The 18,415-nt window shown below is 50.9% G+C and overlaps 1 protein-coding gene across 2 annotated transcripts; it reads left to right on the top strand.

Moving 5' to 3' along the window:
- Nucleotides 1-1,575: 1,575 nt before the first annotated feature.
- On the top strand, nt 1,576-17,856 carry FAM76A (family with sequence similarity 76 member A). Of its 2 annotated transcripts, XM_014959773.1 has the most exons (10): nt 1,576-1,698; nt 2,578-2,642; nt 3,437-3,491; nt 4,056-4,208; nt 5,069-5,226; nt 5,763-5,849; nt 6,521-6,640; nt 12,533-12,668; nt 13,142-13,243; nt 15,681-17,856. In XM_014959773.1, the coding sequence occupies exons 1-10, from the start codon at nt 1,618-1,620 to the stop codon at nt 15,765-15,767; spliced, it is 1,044 nt and encodes a 347-aa protein (XP_014815259.1). In that variant the 5' UTR covers nt 1,576-1,617; the 3' UTR covers nt 15,768-17,856. The 2 variants fall into 2 exon arrangements, with proteins under 2 accessions (XP_014815259.1, XP_014815260.1); XM_014959774.1 differs by lacking the exon at nt 6,521-6,640.
- Nucleotides 17,857-18,415: the final 559 nt, after the last annotated feature.

The following is an 18,415-nucleotide window of genomic DNA, read 5'->3' as shown; positions in this document are numbered from 1 at the left end:
CAGGTCCGCTCTGAAGGTGGAGCCACCCACTCCTCCCCACTGCCTTCTGCTCCCTTCCTCCCTCCAGACCCAACACCCTCCTTCACACACCTCTGCAAACACCCTGCCCTCCCTGCAGCAGCTCCTTTACCTCCCCAGCCCCTAAACCCTGCCCTAACCCAGCCTCCCTTCCTCCTCTGGGCCTGCACACCCCCCTCATCCTCCTCTCCCCTAACACACACCAGCTACGGCCCTTCCAGTGGGGCTTATTAGCCCTGACACCCCCCTCCTTTGCTCTTCCTCTGGCCTTATCCCAGCCCAGCTCAGCCTTGGCTTGGCCTGGCTCGGCCCAGCTCCTTCCCCAGGCCTCAACCCAGCTCGGCCCCTTCTCTCAACCCAGACCCACCTCAGCCCATTCTCCAGCTCAGCCCCTTCCCTCAACTTGGACCATCTCAGCCTCTTACCCTGGCCTTGACCTGACTCTGCCCCTTCCTCAGCCCAGCTCAGCCCCTTCCACAGGCCTAGCCCAGGCCCAGCTCCTTCTCCAGACCCTGACCCAGCTCAGCCCATTTCCCTGCCCTCGACCCAGCTCAGCCCCTTCCCTCAACTTGGGCCCAGCTCAGCCCCTTTCCTCAACTCGGGCCCAGCTCAGCCCCTTCCCCTGGCCTGGGCCCAGCTCAGCCCCTTCCCCAGGCCTAGCCCAGGCCCGGCTCCTTCTCCAGGTCCTGTCCCAGCTCAGCCCATTCCCCTGCCCTCGACCCAGCTCTGCCCCTTCCCCAGCCCAGGCCTGGCCCAGCTCACTTCTCCAGCTTAGCCCCTTCCCCCAACTTGGCCCAGCTCAGCCCCTTGCCCTGGCCTTGACCTGACTCTGCCCATTCCTCAGCCCAGGCCTAGCCCAGCTCAGCCCCTTCCCTTAACTTGGGGCCAGCTCAGCCCCTTCCCTTGGCCTGGGCCCAGCTCTGCCCCTTCCTCAGCTCAGGCCTGGCCCAGCTCAGCCCCTTCCCTTGGCCTGGGCCCAGCTCTGACCCTTACTCGGCCCAGGCCTGGCCCAGCTCACTTCTCCAGCTGAACCCCTTCCCTCAACCCGGGCCCAGCTCAGCCCCTTCCACAGTCCTAGCCCGAGCCCAGCTCCTTCTCCAGGCCCTCAACCCAGCTCTGCCCCTTCCCCTGCCCTCGACCCAGCTCAGCCCGGGCCCAGCTCACTCCCTTCCCTCAGGCCAGGCCAGGCCCAGGCCCAGCCCCACTTCCGGGTCCCCTCGCGCAAGGCCTTGTGGGCCAGCAGCAGCCCCCCCCTTCCCCGCCCTGCGCGATCTCACGCGACCTCCCCAGCGCCGCGCGCGCCCCCGTGCCGTCGCGTCACGCCGAGGGGGCGGGCCGGGAGGTTGCGTCACCGCGTAGCGCCCCGGCGCGTGACGTCAACGGGGGGGGGGGGGGGGGGGGGAAGGAGAGGAAGGAGGAGGCGGTCCTGCTCCGCCCCCGCCCGATGAATGACGGCTGCGCTGACCAATGAGAAGCGGGCGAGGCGTGAGTGATGCGGTGGGTGACCAATGGCGAGGGGGGAGAGCGGCGGGAGGGGGCGGGGCCGTGCAGCCGGGCGGCCGGGGCGGGCTGGGCTGCGCCTGTCAGCGGGGCGGCGGGATGGCGGCGCTCTACGCCTGTACCAAGTGCCACCAGCGCTTCCCTTTCGAGGCGCTCAGCCAGGGCCAGCAACTCTGCAAGGTCCGGGGGAAGCCGGCGGGGCCCGGGGCGGCGGCGGGGGCGCTTGGGGGAAGCGGATTTGGGGACAGGATCTGTTTGTCAGGGGGACTTGAGGGCGGTGCAGGCTGTTTGGGGGGTTCTGGGGGTGTTTGGAGGGCGTTGGAGAGGGAATTGTGGGGTCACTAGGGGGAATTTGGGGGGTAGATGGACGCTGTTCGTGTGAGAAGGCCTGGGGGCAACTGAAGGGCTGTTTGTGATGGAGGCTGTTAGCAAAGGGGAGGGGGCTGGGGCATTTGGGGGATGCCGGGGTGTTTGGGAGGGTCGGGGGACATTTAAGGGAGGTCTGGAAGGGAGGGAGGTGGGTTTTGGGGTGCAGTCTGGCTGGGTGGGGCAGTTTGGGTGGGGAAGAATGAGATCAGGGATGAGGCAGGGAACAGGGGGCAGCAGGCTGGGATTGCTGAAGCAGATGGGGCGAAGCAGGCGGGCGTAGAGGAACCTCTGAGGAGTAGGGGTGAGAGGAGAGCGGGTCCAGAGGCCCCACGGGCACAGGAAGGTTGTGGAGGGCAGAGGTGTGAATAACTGTGGCAGGACTCCGTGTTCCTGCCCTGGGAGGTGAGTCCAAGCACCGTGACCCTTGTCTGTGGGCGTCGGGCACAAATAAGCCCTGGTTCCGCATCTCAGTTTACTTGTGGCTCACCTGTGACACATGCCATTCCTGCTGCCCTTCCTCTGCTCCCAGCCCTCCTAAGAGGAGCTTGAGTGTACAGGGAGGAAGCGTTTGGAGTTTGAGGGATGTGTGGGCGTGTGGTGGGAGCAGAGGTCAGCGGGCAATCTAGGATTTTTTGGGAAATGGTATGTGAGAGAAGCACTGCATCTCACCAAACGCTTCCGTCTTTGCAGGAGTGCCGGATTGCGCATCCCATTGTCAAATGCACTTACTGCAGGACTGAATTCCAGCAGGAAAGGTAAATGCTGGGTGATGTTTTCTTTTAGAACAGACGCACCCACGCCTTTGCTGACCGAGCCTTAGCAGATCGTTGCTGTGGAATACTGGGGGGAACTTTGGCCTTCCTCAAAGCTCTGCTGGGCAGGTCCATGTGCTTCCGTCCTTAGATTTACACGTTTTGTACACCTTTTGCTTGTTTTTTGTTTTTGGTCCGTGCTCAGATGCATCTTCCAGTGAAGGATCTCGGTGCATCTTCCCCCAAGTTTTCCTCTTATCTGATCTCTGGTATCCAAAAATTATTTCTTTTAGCTGTGTTTTTACCTTTTTTATATTTTTGCAAGTTATGTAGCTTCCAGAGCAAGGATTGGTAAACCCAGTAGCTGCTTGCGGGCAGCGTGTGGGGTGTTCTTTTCCTGTGTTTGTTGGTCAGGAGAGAGGTGTGTGTGTCCTCCTTTAACCTCGACATCCAGACAGGACCTCCTCCAGAGCTGGGGCTGTCACCAGTGCTGAGTCACGCCTGCTGCCAATTAGCTGTTGATCAGACTCCTGTATTCATAAGGACAAAAAAAAAAAAACTGGTGTCATCTAGGGATGCCTTAATTAAAAGATGCCTCCTACTAATACTACTTTTTTGGCAAATTATCCTCAACCAGATGGGTACAGGAAATGCACTTTGATATCTGGGTCCCTAATGAAGATGAATATAGTCTTGCCAGTAGAGATGGAGCCTAGGGGAGACTGAGATCCTAACCACAGAGGTTTCATTTTCTTTGTGGAAGTGTTAATAAAATGATCTGTCCTTCTTTTTAACAGCAAAACCAACACAATATGCAAGAAGTGTGCTCAGAACGTGAAGCTCTACGGAACGGTAAGTGAGCAGGGCTCGTTCTCACCAGGCTCTTTTCTTTTCATCATTCCTGTCTTTATCCTGCTGAATCCCAGAGCAGTTTTATGGGCTGGCTCTGTTGTAATAGCGTGACTGATCAATAATACGTGGGTCCCTCAAGCATGAAGCTTTTACCTTTTTCTCTCCTTTTAGTGCGGCAAAGAGCAGCTCTGCATCATTTGAGGCCAGGAAATGAACTATTCAATATCCAATAGAAATAAGAGCGTGCTTGCACAAACTGAGATTGCTGCAGGAAGCTGTGATAGATCTTTCTTGCTTGCTTGTCTGAAACCTGAAAAAAACAATTTTGATTGTTTCTGGTTTGTTGTTATACATCTTCTAAAGATTTCTTAGGCCTTGATGAATGGTCTGGGTGCCACGGGTGGAGACCAGGGGTTCAAATGGAGTTGTGTCTCCTGGCTCAGTGTAATACTTAGCTTGGAAGGAGGAAACAAAAGTTCTGAAGCGATGGGGAGAAGAGGAAAGGGCAATGTATGAATGTAATTAGAAGGCACTGCTGTTATCAGTTGTTCTTGTTTCTTAAAGCCCAAACCCTGCCAGTACTGCAACATCATAGCAGCCTTTATTGGAAACAAGTGCCAGCGTTGCACAAACTCGGAAAAGAAGTATGGCCCTCCTCACTCCTGTGAGCAGTGCAAGCAGCAGTGCGCGTTTGACCGCAAGGATGACAGAAAGAAGGTCAGTATCTCTGGAAAAGGAGGCCGGAAAGGTAAAAAGGCTGATGACACTGATTGTCTGTCCATCTCCTTCGTGTATTCTCCAGCGTTTCAAAAGGGGGTGTCTCTTGGTTGTAAAGTATTTTTCCAGAGTTGAGCTTTGCTGTGGGAGCTGTGTTTTGGAGCTGTTTAGTCTTTGAGCCCCTCTACTCCTTTGCCAGGTCTGCTGAGAAACATCTCTTCAATTTAGCCTAGGGGTAGGTGGGCTGGCAAAGGAGTGCAAGGTGAGGTTCTGCTTGGGGAGAGGGTGGAGAGAGATATTTGTGCCGTAGCCTAAGGAGCTGGAAGTGTCACACCTCCATCAGGAAACCCATTCCACAGCTTCTGCACACACTGTGCTTAAACAACATGAGTGCTCTTTAGGAGGTGTGTGTTTCTAAGGCCTCCTTCCTGCAGGCTATGAACATCTCGTGTTCTTTTGGGCTGCTGTGCTGATAATCCCTGTCTTCCTGCTGATCCTCCTCAAGCAGAGACCCCTCCCCGTTTTGGTTTCTGGTGACTACCCTGTCACATACCTTCGACAGAAATGCCACCAGAGGTAGTCTGTCCTGGTGAATGGGTGCTATAAGTTGGTCTGTAAGCAAAATTTGGCAGAGACTATCATTAAGATAGATAAGCTGCTATTAATGAGTACTGCCTGCATCCCAGCCATCCTGGATGCAATTTTTACCCCTTCCAGGCCCTCAAGGGATCCTTTTTAAATCGCTGCTTGTTCGGATGCGAGTTTAAGCCTGAAGGTGCTTCTTGTCTCCTCTTAGTTTGGTTTGTGGGCAGGAAGCAAGACCAAAAACTATCCCCCCCTTTTATTCTCTCCTCTTCCAGGTGGATGGCAAGCTGCTGTGCTGGTTGTGCACCCTGTCCTATAAACGGGTCCTACAGAAGACCAAAGAGCAGTGCAAACACCTGAGCAGCTCTTCCCGGGCCAGCCTGCAAGAGAAGGAACAGTACAGCAGGCTCAGCAGTGGCAGCCACTATAACAGGTAACCTGAAGGAGCTTTTTCCCTGTCTTAGGGTGAGAAAACAGCCTCCCTGGCTGCTCTGCACTCCCTGGGTACACTTCTAAAATAACTGGGAGAAGTTCCTTGGGGGCTTGGCACACCCTGGAGATGGGTTTTGGCAGTTTTCTGTCCTTCAGGAGGATCTGGCTGAGTCAGGCTTTGCTGGTTTGCAAACCCCGCTGCGCCGGAGTCAGCTCGTAGCCCAACAGTGCTTCTTAGTGATTCAGCTTCCTGAACTTGTGCTCAATTAAAGCTTAAATTGCATTTGTAAGATTCAGCGATTGAAATGTAGATTTTAAGTGTCGGTTCTTCACCTGCCTACTGATCTGACTGACGCATTGTGTTCTGTTTATTTTTAGTCTCCAGCTACTCTTGAAGGAATGAATTTTTTATCATTCTTCCTTGCGCTAGGAAATCTTGTTTGAATAGATTCAAAGTGGGTGGGAATATTTATCTGCTTCTCTGTCTTAGACTGCGAGTCATTCAGGTTCTGACATACAATTTCCTCATTTTTCTAGCCAGAAAACCTTATCCACCTCTTCTATTCAGAACGAAATCCCAAAGAAGAAAGCCAAGTTTGATGCCATATCTGCCAATGGTGACAGGTGAGCCTGGTACATGGGGAAATTGCGGGTGGGCGGTCTTGTTTGCTAAGTTTTTATAAGACAGAGTTCTGTGCAAATAGGAGGAAGCTTATCCTAGAGCAGGGATCTTGGGCTTTGGGAACTCCAGGGGCTGCGTTTGCAGCTTTCCAGAAGCTGGCAGGCCAGCATTATTTGGCATTTAGACATAGGATTGAAGAGGAAAGGAATACCTAGTGCCTGTACCTCCTAAACCAGAAACTGCTTGTTGGCTGAGCTCCCCAACAGTTAGAAAAACTGCAGCCAGATCAGCTTTATCCTCTCTCTGCTATTCCAGGGAGAGAGTGGGGCTTTTGGCTGCTCTGTAGAGTTGAGGGCTGCAGGTTTTGTGCTTTCGGGGCTGATCTGCAGAGAGCCAGCCTCAGAGGAGAGGATCAAGACCCACCTCCTGTTTCCCCTCCTGCCTTCTGGGGGAGGGACAGGCGATCAAACAGCTTTGCTCGAAAGCACCCGATGCCATTCTGCTGTCACAGTTTGTGCTGGATTCTGTTGACGCCAGCTGGGTGTGCAGCAGAACGGGAGGCAGTAGCAGAAACAGGAGATGGAAATGGATTTCTTTTTTTTATTTTTTTTTTATTTTTTTACGGTCTTGTACATGCATATTTTCATTCCTGCCTTTCCTCTCTGATTCTCAGCGTTCCTTCCTCTCCCGAGATGCTTTGTCCCCCTACCCAGAGTGCCCCGTCCACGTTGGCTTCCCAACAGAGTCTCGGTGCCCACCATTGTCCTGTTTCTCACGGCACTGACATCCTGAAGTGAGATCACCAGTTGTTTTCTCCCTTCTTGCCCTCCCTCCCTCCACTGGGAACTGCCTCCTCCATGGAAACTGCCCCTCTCGACGGATCTCTTTCCAAACAGCAGTGAATTGGGAGCAGAGCATAGGCTCGTTAGTGCCAAAGGGTCTGTTAAAGCCACTGGTAATTAATTAATCGCTGCCTGCCTTGAATGTCTTTTCTTCCTATCCCCTACCATAAAAAAGACATCGAGGTGCTGGAGCGGGTCCAGAGAAGGGCAACAAAGATGGTGAGGGGTCTGGAGAATAAATCTTATGAGGAGAGGCTGAGGGAGCTGGGGGTGTTCAGCCTGGAGAAGAGGAGGCTGAGGGGAGACCTTATTGCTCTCTCCAACTCCCTGAAAGGAGGGTGTAGAGAGGTGGGGGTCGGTCTCTTCTCCCAAGTCCCAGGCGACAGGACAAGAGGAAATGGCCTCAAGTTGCCCCAGGGGAGGTTCAGGCTGGATATTAGGAAAAATTTTTTCACTGAAAGGGTTCTCAGCCATTGGAATGGGCTGCCCAGGGAGGTGGTGGAGGCCCCATCCCTGGAGGTGTTCAAAAGAGGGGTTGATGTAGTGCTGGGAGGTCTGGTTTAGTGATGATGCTCCTTGTTTGTTGTGTGGGTGTCTATTTTTGTCAGCTAGGTTGATGGTTGGACAAGATGATCTTTAAGGTCCCTTCCAACCTGGAAAATTCTGTGATTCTGTGATTCTTTGAGATCACAGATCACATCTTTCCTGTAGATACTATTGACACCTTGTCAATGTGAAATGCTACGCTGGGAAATAGAACTTAAATAATTTTATAAGGCAGTGATTCCTTCCAGAGTGGTCTAAAAGACCATTAATCATCTAAATGGTGTTTTCAGTTAAAAGCTGGGAAAATTTAAGGATTAACTGTGGCTTGGGAGCCGTGGCTGAGCACGGAGTGGTCAGGGAAGTCATCCACCTGCCTTCAGTGGTGGTGGAGCCAGTGGGGAGACTGGAGACAGGTCCCTGGCAGAACTGGTGCAGCCCATCAGCTTTCCCTCTAGAGAGGCTCCTGCTGAAGCTTCTCTCCGGGCTATTAAGATACCAACCAGGTATTTTTATCTGCTCCCTAATACCTGAGCTGAGACCTAACAACTCACTGTAACACCCCTGCTGGCTTGAAAATCTCAATTTTCATCATCAATTGCTCAGCTGTTCATTTGTAAAACAGGAGCAGGTATTAAAGGAACCAAAAGCCTTCCTTTTGCTCTTGTGTCAGATGTTGTCAGTCTGGCTCCTGCCAAGGCTGTGGTCCTCACCACAGACTCTTTTTTTTTTTTTTGATGAATCCCAGTAACAAACTGTGTGTAATTTTAGCATCTACTGAAGAGCTCCAGCAACGTGCTGTAGAAGAGGCAAGCTGCAGCTGCCTTAAATAGACCCATGGCTGCGTTTCTTGAGAGGAATAATAATGGTGGTTCATCAAGTGTGGTTTTTGGAGTTGCTGGGATTGTTTTTGGTGAGGATGAACCCCCCAGAAACCCTCCTCTCTTGCAGGATTTGCTGTAAGAGTCAGCCTGGAGTGTGGGGCAGAGCCTGAGTGTGGAGTCAGGGTCTGTGGCAGTACAGGGATGTTTTTGGTAGCGGCGTAGTCTGTGGTGGGGTGACAGACAACCAGCCCCTCTCTGCTGCTGAGATCAGTGGCATGTCTTGGCCACAGGCTGTAGCTAAACTTCTGATGGGCAAAAATGTGGGCACACTTGAGCTCAGTTGACTTTGGCAACATCTCCAACAGGGTCCAGCTTGTTTGAAATTGTTGCTCCTTTGCTTCCTTTCCTGGGTCTTAGTGAATTCCCTCTGTGTGTATTTTTTCACGTATTTTGGAGTGGATGTTGCTCCCTATGGCTGTGATATGGGGACTGAGCGATTTCCAGGGTCATTTCACTGAATTTCACTGAATTTTAGAGTTGGAAGGGACCATAGAGATCATCTAGCCCAACTCCCCTGCTGAAGCAGGATTGCCCAGAGCTTGTCAGAGCATGTTACTCAGGAGCATCCAGGTGGGTCTTGAAAATCTCCAGAGAAGGGGACTCCACACCCTCCCTGGGCAGCCTGTTCCAGGGCTCTGTCACCCTCACCGTGAAGAAGTTTCTCCTCATATTTGAGTGGAACCTCTTATGTTCCAACTTGTGCCCGTTGCCCCTCGTCCTCTCACTGGGAACCACTGAAAAGAGTCTGGCTCCCTCCTCCTTCAACCCTCCCTTGAGATACTTGTAGGCATTGATAAGGTCTCCCCTCAGCCTTCTCTTCTCCAGACTAAAGAGTCCCAGCTCTCTCAGCCTCTCCTCATAAGGGAGATGCTCCAATCCTTGAATCATCTTTGTTGCCCTTCGCTGGACTCTTTCTAGTAGTTCCCTGTCCCTCTTGAACTGGGGAGCCCAGTGGCATTAATGGGTGGCATTGAATGGTTGGTGCCAGGTGAGCCCTGTGAGGAGCTGACAGCACTGTCCCTGCTGCACATGGAGTGGCTTTTCCCTGCTGTAACTCTCAGAACATCTTGCAGCCAACCTTGTCCTACTAATCCCACTGTCCTGGGCTGCCCCTACTTCTGTGTGACCCCCCCGGTGTCACCTCCAGCCTCTGCTGCTGTGCTGCTCCTGATTCAGGCAGGGTTTGGTGTCCCCATCTTCTTGTGCAGACGCTGCCAGAAGGTTTTTTGCCTTCCAGACTCGTTGCAGTCCCTTCTCCTGTGATTATAGACAAGGTGTTAAATTGTGCTTTTAACACCAGGCAATGACGAGCGCTACGGACTGAGCTGGCTGGGGGGAGAGCAGTGATGCTGCAGGAGGCTGAGCAGCAAAGTTTGTTTAGTAAAAAGATAATAATTTACATAGAAAAGCCTTAGCATGCACTTAAAGCACTGGGGCTTCTGCTGAGCTGTGCCTGCTCTTGGTGGTGTCAGAGGAAGCGTTAAGTTCAGGTGCTGGTTCCTGTTGGCCTGGATGGATTTTTGCACACGGGGGGCTATTTTTGTCTAAGGTGAGACTTGGATGCTGGTTGGGTCAGCCTGGTCTCTCCCTCTCTCTGCTAGCCTGATTGAATAGCAAAATCTTCAAGTTTGGCATTTATTTTGCCTGATTTCAGCCATTTAGGAGGTGTGGAGTTTAAGGCAGTCATTTTGGTGTCTTTTCCACTCGATAGAGGCAGGTGTCTTTGGAAGAGCTCCATGTTTTTTCCTCTGTCTCCACTGAAAGCAACAGGAGCTCATCAATTCACTTTAATTAGAGGCAGGCATTTTAGACTGCTCAAAGCACGTGTGCCCCCGACCTATCCCAAGGGGTTAGGATCCTGGGTATGGAGTTTATTTGTAGGGGAAATGTTTTTGGTTGGTTGGTTAAATTCTTAATCTGTTTGTTAAATGAACAGAGCAACTTGTATTTGGCAGTTTTCCTTCTAATTTTGGAGTCTCAGGTGGGGTTTAAGACAGAGAAACCTTTCATTACTAACTTGTCAGTCATTCGAAAAATAAAAAACGAGGAGAGGGGGGAAATTCTGCTTCTTTGATCCACCTTGACACAATTGAGGGTGCATTTTGCAGCAGCTGGACAGAAAAATACTTGTCCATGCTCATGTACTTGCCAGGAGGGGGTGTCTGGCCACCCTGAGCCCACCGTTACCCACTTGTGGGTGCAGACCCTGGGCAGGAGATGGCCCTTGAAGCCCTGGGGCTGGCTACCAGCTCTGCTGAGTGTGAGAGTGGCTCTGTGGAAGGCTGGTGGCCCTCCTGTCCCTTCTCCCCACTGGGTGGCAGGGCTGGCTCTCACCTCCCAGGCTCCACAGCCTGCTCTGCAACAGGAGCTGCAGGAGAAGGGAATTATTCCTGCTGGGGCTGCTGGGGGAAATGCAAGCATCTCCCAGCACTTTTCATCCCCCCAGGATATGGCAGGAGGGAAGCTTGCCTGGGCAAAGGAATGGTGTGAGCAGGAGTTTGTTTTTAGCCAGAGGGAATCAGTGAGAAAGCAGCCTCCACAGAGGGAAAAAAAAAAAGCCTTTTTTTTTTTTTTCCCCCCTTTCTTTCTCTCCTCCCCAGCATATTTGCACTGAGTGGGAAATGAAAGCTGCTGTTGGTAACATGCTTGCACACAGAAAGGTGCTGGAGCACCCACCCTCATCTTGCACAGCCCCCGCTTGGTGGAAACTGTACTCAGGAATGGTTTTAAAATGGAGATATTCCATCTTCTCTGCCAGGCTGTGTGTGTGGATGAACCTTTTCTGTGCTCCAGAGCTGCCCAGCGTGACAAGCACAGCGCTAGAGCGGGGTGTACCCAGGGACCTGCCACATCCCATGCTGTGGGCTCTGCTGTCAGCATGTTTTAACCATGAAGGACTCTTCCACCCCGGGCTGCCTCCTCCAGACCCTTCCATTCCCAATTTTTCCTTTGCCAAGCTTTCTCTCCCAGTGCCTCAGGGGCTGTCCTCTGACTTTCAGTTCCGTGAGGCTGCTCCTGCTTAGTTTCCCTCCCTAGATTCCCCAGCACAGCGGTGAAAAGAGCCTTTTTCTTCTGCCACATCCTTGCTAACCAGTCCAAACGATGCAGACTGGGCTTTTAATTAGAAAATGGATTATTTCCAGGCACAAGAGGAGACCGGTACTCTCTGCCTGGGTGTGCTGGGGGGGACTGGAAGCAGGGAGGTGGCCATGTAGTTGAGAGAGGCAGCAGTTCGGGTTCAGACCTGCTGAATGCAGGCTTTAGGACATGTATTGACCTACTCTGGAGGCTTTAAAATAATGTCAGGCTTTAGGTAACCCTGGCCATTTATCTTTGTAGCAGCAGGGCTGTCTGATAACAGCCAGACTTGAAGTAATCTTCCAGGTGAAGCTTTTGTTGTCTTATTACTGTTAAATTTTTATATGGCAATTTCAGGTGTGCGTGGCTGGGAGTGTGCTGCCCTTTTAGCACCCAGAGATAAAAATCAGGTTTAAGCATTTACAGCCGTGAGGAACAGAAGGCAGGCAAAGATCAGGTGAGGCCCCTGGGCCTGTGGCTGCAGCTTATCCTATCTCACCATCTGAAATATTCCTGTAATGCAAGACTCTGCGTGGCTGCCTGGTTCACTGGGTGTCTCATAGGGCTGTTTGTGAACCACCAAAGCAGGAGAGTGACTCGTCCAGATAAGTTTTCAGCCAGTTGCTTTGGTTTAGAGAACCTGGTTGCACAAGTGGTGTGTTTGACTGTTTTTCTGTCTTCTGGAGGGAGTCTTTCCTGTTCTGAAGTGGTGATAAAACTTCTTCCTAAACTGCTGTATCATGGTGGAATCAAAATGCAAAAGTCCAGCGTGTCTTTTTTCCCCCCTTTTCCCTGCCAAGGACAGTGCTGACTTTAATTTAGGTATCTCCCTTTGCTTTGTTTGTTTAACTTGAGGTTGTTTGTTTCATGTTCCTTCCTTGCCAGAACGTTTGTTTATATTTAGTGAAAAATTTTGCTGTAGATCCAAGGGCTGCCTGTGAGCGAAGAGGGTTCCTAAGTGGTTGCACAGCTTCATTAGCTCTCTGATTGCTGTCCCCAGCTCTTGGGTTGGAAAAGGGGTCCTTTCTGTTTGAATGGTTGCTGCAGACATTGGCTGATGTCACTCGTAGAGGTCCCATGTCCCTGCAGGTCATGCAATAATACAACTCCATACATCACACATAAGCCCTGCTGCCTGTCATACCATGCATTTCCCAAACTCCACGTGGCACCCAGGGCAGGGAAACAGGTAACACCCGCCTTCGAGGAGTGTTTGGAAGACACAAGGTGGGCCAGGAAATGATTTCTGTTCTCCTTCCAGTGCCATCTGTGGGAGTTTCCCTGCCTCAATTAAGAGAAGAGGTCATGATGAGAGTCTTTCCCTCTTCTCTGTTGCAGTTTTTCTCCGGACCTCGCCCTGGACTCTCCTGGCACTGACCACTTTGTTATCATTGCCCAGCTGAAGGAGGAAGTGGCTACTTTAAAAAAGATGCTGCACCAGAAAGATCAGATGATTTTGGAGAAGGAGAAGAAGGTACAGCCCTTGGCTTGCTTCCCCTCACATCCTGCTGACATATTCACCCAGATCCCACTCCAGCAGAGCTTGGCTTTTTATCTCTTGAGCGAGCAAGAGAGTTTCTGGCTGTTTCCAGGCTGTCTCATTTCCAAAGTCAAAGAGGGTTTTTGGACCCACCCAGGAGATCTCATTTCATGAAAGGTCATTTTCTGACCGCTGTCTCAGAGACCTCTGGGTGGGGGCAAGACTGAGAGAAACCCATGCTGCTCTGTGCAGAGAGACAGCCCTGGCTGCTCCTGCTTCTCCGTGCTGCCCAGTGGTACAATTCTGGTCTCACTGTGCTCCCCCTGCCCACCCCAGCACGTTTCTGACCTCATCCAGTCTCACTCAACCTCTGCAGAGGCGTTTGTTTCCTGTGGGCAAGGTGTGCCTGGGGTCGAGGCCTTCGTTTCTTCTTCCAGCTCACTTGCTCCTTACTGCTTTGTCTGCAGATCACAGAGCTGAAAGCTGACCTGCAGTACCAGGAGTCGCAGATGAGGGCAAAGATGAACCAAATGGAGAAGACACACAAGGAGGTCATGGAGCAGTTGCAGGTGATGGCATTTTTCTTTTAATTTGCTGAGCTGTGCTGTTACCCAGGAGGGGCTGAGGACACTCCTGATCACACCACCCTGTGAGCTGCTGCACACACAGCTCTGCTGACACTTCTCAGCTCTGTCTGCAGCCTCTCTACCAGGCTGTGGTGCATCATAACCCCTATTTATATCCTCCTTGCTTGCTCTCTGCTCTACTCAGACTCACTGTATTGTAAAGCTCTGTGTTGTGTCCCCTAAGGACTAGACAGGAACCATCAAACTCATTTTTACCTATTGCCAAAATCAGGTTTGAACCTGTTTCTCCAGAACCTTTGTCAGCTCCCTGCACCGTGTAGCTCTTAATGTGATTTATGTGACCAGTAACCAGAGAGAACAAAGCTTTAAATTGGCAGTTCCTTTAGGGCTGGATCTCTTCTAGTCCAAATAAATAAAGGAGTCCCTGAGCTGGAGGGAACAGGGAGAGCAGGATTTTTTTGTCATGGCCATGGAAACCCCAGGCAGACTATCAGCATGAGGGAGATGGGGTCAAAGGGGAGCTGGTTACGGGGAAGGAATCAGACAGAGAAACGAACTTTGCACCCTTTAATTACTCTGGGCTTTATAACTCTCTAAAGCTTTAGCCATGAGAAATGGGAGGGGGTAAGACAAAAGGCTTATATTCCCCTTGAGAAAACAGCCCCTCCTCCATCAGCACACACCCCAGTTAATTATCAGAGCCAAGGACAGGTTTCGGAGAGTTCAGCCGCCCTCAGAAAGCTGGTGCCTGTGAGATCCCCTTCCCAAAGCACGTTTTTAAGCCTGTCTGGAGGTTGGAATAGCTGCGTGTGGTTGTGCCGAGGGCTGGCTGAGCCTCCTGCTCCTCGTGAGCTGGGAGGCACTGGTGGCTTGTGTTTGAGGCACTGGTGACAGCCGGAGCCTTCTGTCTCTGTTCTGCTTTATTGATCCCCGCGCTGCCTGTGGCAGCCCAGAGCTGTTTCTATCTCCGAGCTTTGGGTGGCCTGCAAAGAAATGACTTGGTGTTTACTCTGGTTTTGAATAGACAATTTTCCATTAGCGCAAACCACCGCTTTCTGGTTGCTTTGACAGCCCTGGGATGTCCCCCCCACACACACACTCTTTGTGGTGGTTTAAGGCAGGGCACCCTGTTTCCTCGGTGTGTGAGAACAGGATACCCTGCTGCTGCCTTTGCTGTAGCTCGAGGAGGACTTGAAAGCTGTGGGGCACCTTCCAACAGCCTTAATCTTGCTCAGCTCTGAAAAGAAAGGGGAAGCAGCAGCTCCAGGAGCAGGTTTGCCTCCAGCCACCCACCCCTCCTGGGTGGAAAGGGGTTTGATGTCTGTGCTGGGACTGGGACTGCCCTGAACTCCTCCTCCTCCTCTCCCCTCTCTGAATGTTTTACTCCAGCTGCTATTGACTGAGGTTCTGGAAACTTCCTTCACTGCTTCCAAAATAAAAGTTCAAATCCTCTCGGTGTATTGGAGGTGCCTTAAAGCGTTCGTATGGTTCACTTTTTGAACGTGCTCTTGGTTTTTATTATTTTGTGTTGTCTTTTCATGGTGCCTGTATTCTTCCAGCCTGCAGGAGAAGCTGCTTTACTGCACGCAGCACTGGAGCAGAGGCTTTAATTCCTCTAGTAACACTTTGCATATTAATTCATTCACTAGAAACCAGTGCAGAAGACCTGTATCTGGTTTCACATGAATTCTACCCCTTCTTGTACTGCTATGGCATGATTTACTACATGGGCTAGAGGAGAGTGAGCTCAGAAGTTTGGTAAAAGGGGCTAGAGAGCCTTGTTCCTAAGTTGCCATGATTTTTAATTCAGTGTAAATGAGTGAAACTCTTAAATTGTTGGTGCTCTGATGGGTTCCAGAAGGTTTCTAGTAGGGATGCAAGGTCAGCACAGCGCTAAATCCTGATAAAATGTTGTGACGTGACAAAACCAAGGGTGAAGCAAATCTGGGGAGCCATCAGCTCCTCCACCCTGCTTCTTTGATAGAAGAGAGTGGGGGAAATTGGCCTTTAAATCCCTAAAACCAGTCAGGATGGGGGCTTTGGTCCCTCCCGCTGTGGATGCAGGGTGGCTGGTGAGAGGAGAAGACAGGGAAGCCAAGTCCCCCTGACCTTGGTGAGTGTCCTTGGCTGCTTTAACAGGGACTTGCGCATTTGTCACCTTCCAGGGTGGGAGCTGTTAACTTTTCAGGCCACTTCTCAGTTACAGCAGGGGGGGACACGAGGGGGAAGGGACGGGCAGAGCCATTTCTGGGTGGTTGGAGATGAGATGCAGGACTCGAGCTCGTGCTGTGATGCTGCACAGCAACTTCTACCTCCTTTTTTTCACCTGCACAGAGGATGCCACAGCTCCTGTCCAGGCAACTCTAGGGAAGTGGTGATGATCCCTGCCATTAAATCCCCATTTTTACTCTGTTTCTAGGCCAAGAACAGAGAACTCCTGAAGCAAGCAGCTGCCCTGTCCAAGGGCAAAAAACCTGAGAAGTCGGGAGCAATAACCTCCCCTTAAAACCAAACCTTCCCCCTCAACCCCTCCCCGCCCCAAATCTGGGAGCTTTTCCTTAGCCAAGGAGTCTGGGAGAGACCTGCCCCATCGCTGGAAGCCAAAAACCTTGGTGTTGTCACTGTCCTGCTGCCCTGGACCAGATGGAAACACCTGGGGTGTGGTTGCCTTTGGACAGAACCCTCGAGCGTGGCTGCTTTCCGTCTCCGTCCCACGGTGATCCACGGGGAGAGGTCCCAAGCCATCCTAAAAAGAAAAAAAAAAAGACCAACCCCAGTCCTTGAAGTACTGCTTTCTGGAAGGGTTTTTTTTTCCTAACCAGTTACCACCACTGCCAACCAGGAACCTGCTGCATTTTAAGACTTCTTACTGGTTCCCAACCTGCTGCTGGGAGGCCGTGGCCAGTCCTTACGCAGATCGGTCAGGAGCTGCGGGCGGTGGGAGCTTGATTTGTGGGTGGTTTTTTGTTTTTTTGTTGGTTTTTTCCCCCCCTTGAACTCTTCCCTCTTCAAAAGAGAAGCCGATAAATCACCAGCCCAACAGATGTTACTGGGAGGTTGTGCCACTGCTGAGAACGGTTCATCCAGCTTTTTGAAGATGCTTCCAAAATGGGGGCTACGTATTTATCTTGGAAGATTTTTTTGGGTTTGTTTCTTTTTTTTTTCTTTTTTTTTTTTTTTTTCTCCTTTTCTATGTCAACTTGGCAAACTGAACTGCCTGGGTTTGTGTTTTCTTGTTTTGTTCTGGTAGCTTTTGGGTTGGAAGCCAGAGTGTAATGATACAGACCCAAATTTTACCCCGTATCCTGTGCTCCCCCCCCCCATGTCCTGGTTACTCGGTGGCCTCTGGGGCTTTGATGGCTTCTGCAGCGTGGTGTGAGGGAGCATCTCTTCCTCCTGTTTCTTTACACGAGGAGAGATTCAAGGCTTGGATGTTCCCTCTGCTCCCCTCAGCCCCTGGATGGAGCTCACCCTCCTCTCCCCCTTTCCCTGCCCCACAGCCCCCTCCCCGATGCAGAAGTGGGGGCCGGGTTGGCTCCAGGAAAGCGCTTTACTCAGGCAGTGACCCAAGCCAGGGGGTGATTTTTGGGGCTCTCCAGGGACATTTCTCACTGCTGATTGCAAACCAGCAGAATAAAAGGGCTACGGAAGTTCCCTGTAACAGGGATGTGCTTCTGGGAAACAGCACAGAGACCGCAGACCCCTCCAGCTCCCCGGGCTCCTCTCCTGGGCTTTTGGGGGGCTGGATAAAAAAAAAGCACTTGGCCAGTGTGGAGCAGAAAGCACGGCTCAGCTCCTCACCAGCCCCACACCCAGCTCCACTATGGGGAGGGGGGAAAGAGCTCAGGGTTTGGAGACCCCCGGGGTGCAGGAGTAGGAGATAAAACCTTTGGAGCGGCGCTGACAGTAGGTAGCAAGAGGAGAAATCATCTTTTTTGATGCAGGGCTGGCTGCTCTGTCAGGGTTTTTATTAAGCTTTTAACTAGAGATTGTGATTTTTTTATATATTTTTTTTTTTTCATCCTTTTTCTCTTTTTTTTTTTTTTGTTACTAAAGATGATTTTATTCAAAGGCACTTTTTTTTTTTTTTGGATGATGTTGGCTTCCGGCATGGAAGGAGCACATTGCAGCATCAGAGACACTCTGCCATGTGGGGTTTTTTTTTTGTTCTTCCTTTTTTTTTTTTAAATAGACTTCTGATGTGAAAAAAATTAAAAAAAAAAAAAAAGTTGTTACACTTTGCCAGGGTGTGACAGCGGGAAAATACTCACCTAATTTTATACTTCACACGTTTTTAGAAAATGAGGTGCATTGACGGGATTATTTTCTTTTTTAAATGGGGGCTTTGCTTTTTTCGCTTCCCTCGAGATACAGAAATAAATAGAGGGAGGAAGGCCCTGTATGTACTATTATGGGTTGTTTGGGTTGTTTTTTTTTTTAATTGTGATAAATTGATCATGCAGTTGAGTAGCCGATGATTTGTAGTAATAACATCGTTTCTTTGTATGTTTGTAATAATGGAGATTTTAAAAGGGACGCTTTGATTTGTACAAAACTCTGACGACTGTAAAAGTGTTTTAAAAAAAAAATCCTCACTTGTGTCTGATACTTTCTATTTGCCTTAAAGAAAAAAACCCCAAAACCAGCAACCAGAGCATCCTTCCCCACCTGGAACTGGTTTATCTCCTGCTGGCTTGGTCGAAGCGTTGGTCGTGTTGCTTCGGGGTCTGGTGCTTATGGGAAGGAGGCGGCATTTTTCTATTGTCTGGTTCATTCCTACTTTTGTTTCTATCTTTAAATCCTCCCCATCCAGCCTGTTGCTAGGATCCTTGTTACTTGGTTACATCCAGGACCCATCCGGCTCTATCCGACCGCATCCATTCTCTTTCTGCCCCGACCGTGTGAAGGAAGGGAAAAAAAAATAAGGCTCTTGGGACGGGGGGAAAAAAGGCTCTTGGTGGGAAACAAAAAGACAACAAGGATCAGGGGGTTCTTTTAAGACAAAGACACAAACGAGGTGAATAAACACCGTTTGTGTCTCTGAACTCTTCCCCTCATCTCAGGTGTGAGTCTGGAGGGAAATCAGTTTTTTATTTAGTGATTATATTATGGCCTTGATGAGGTTCAACAAGGCCAAGTGCCAAGTCCTGCACT

The sequence above is a fragment of the Calidris pugnax genome, unplaced genomic scaffold (genome assembly GCF_001431845.1).
Source record: "Calidris pugnax isolate Ruff unplaced genomic scaffold, ASM143184v1 scaffold402, whole genome shotgun sequence".
In the NCBI taxonomy this organism is placed as follows: domain Eukaryota; kingdom Metazoa; phylum Chordata; class Aves; order Charadriiformes; family Scolopacidae; genus Calidris; species Calidris pugnax.
The sequence above is the reverse complement of the archived record's forward strand: the minus strand, read 5'-3'. Positions and strand labels throughout refer to the sequence as shown.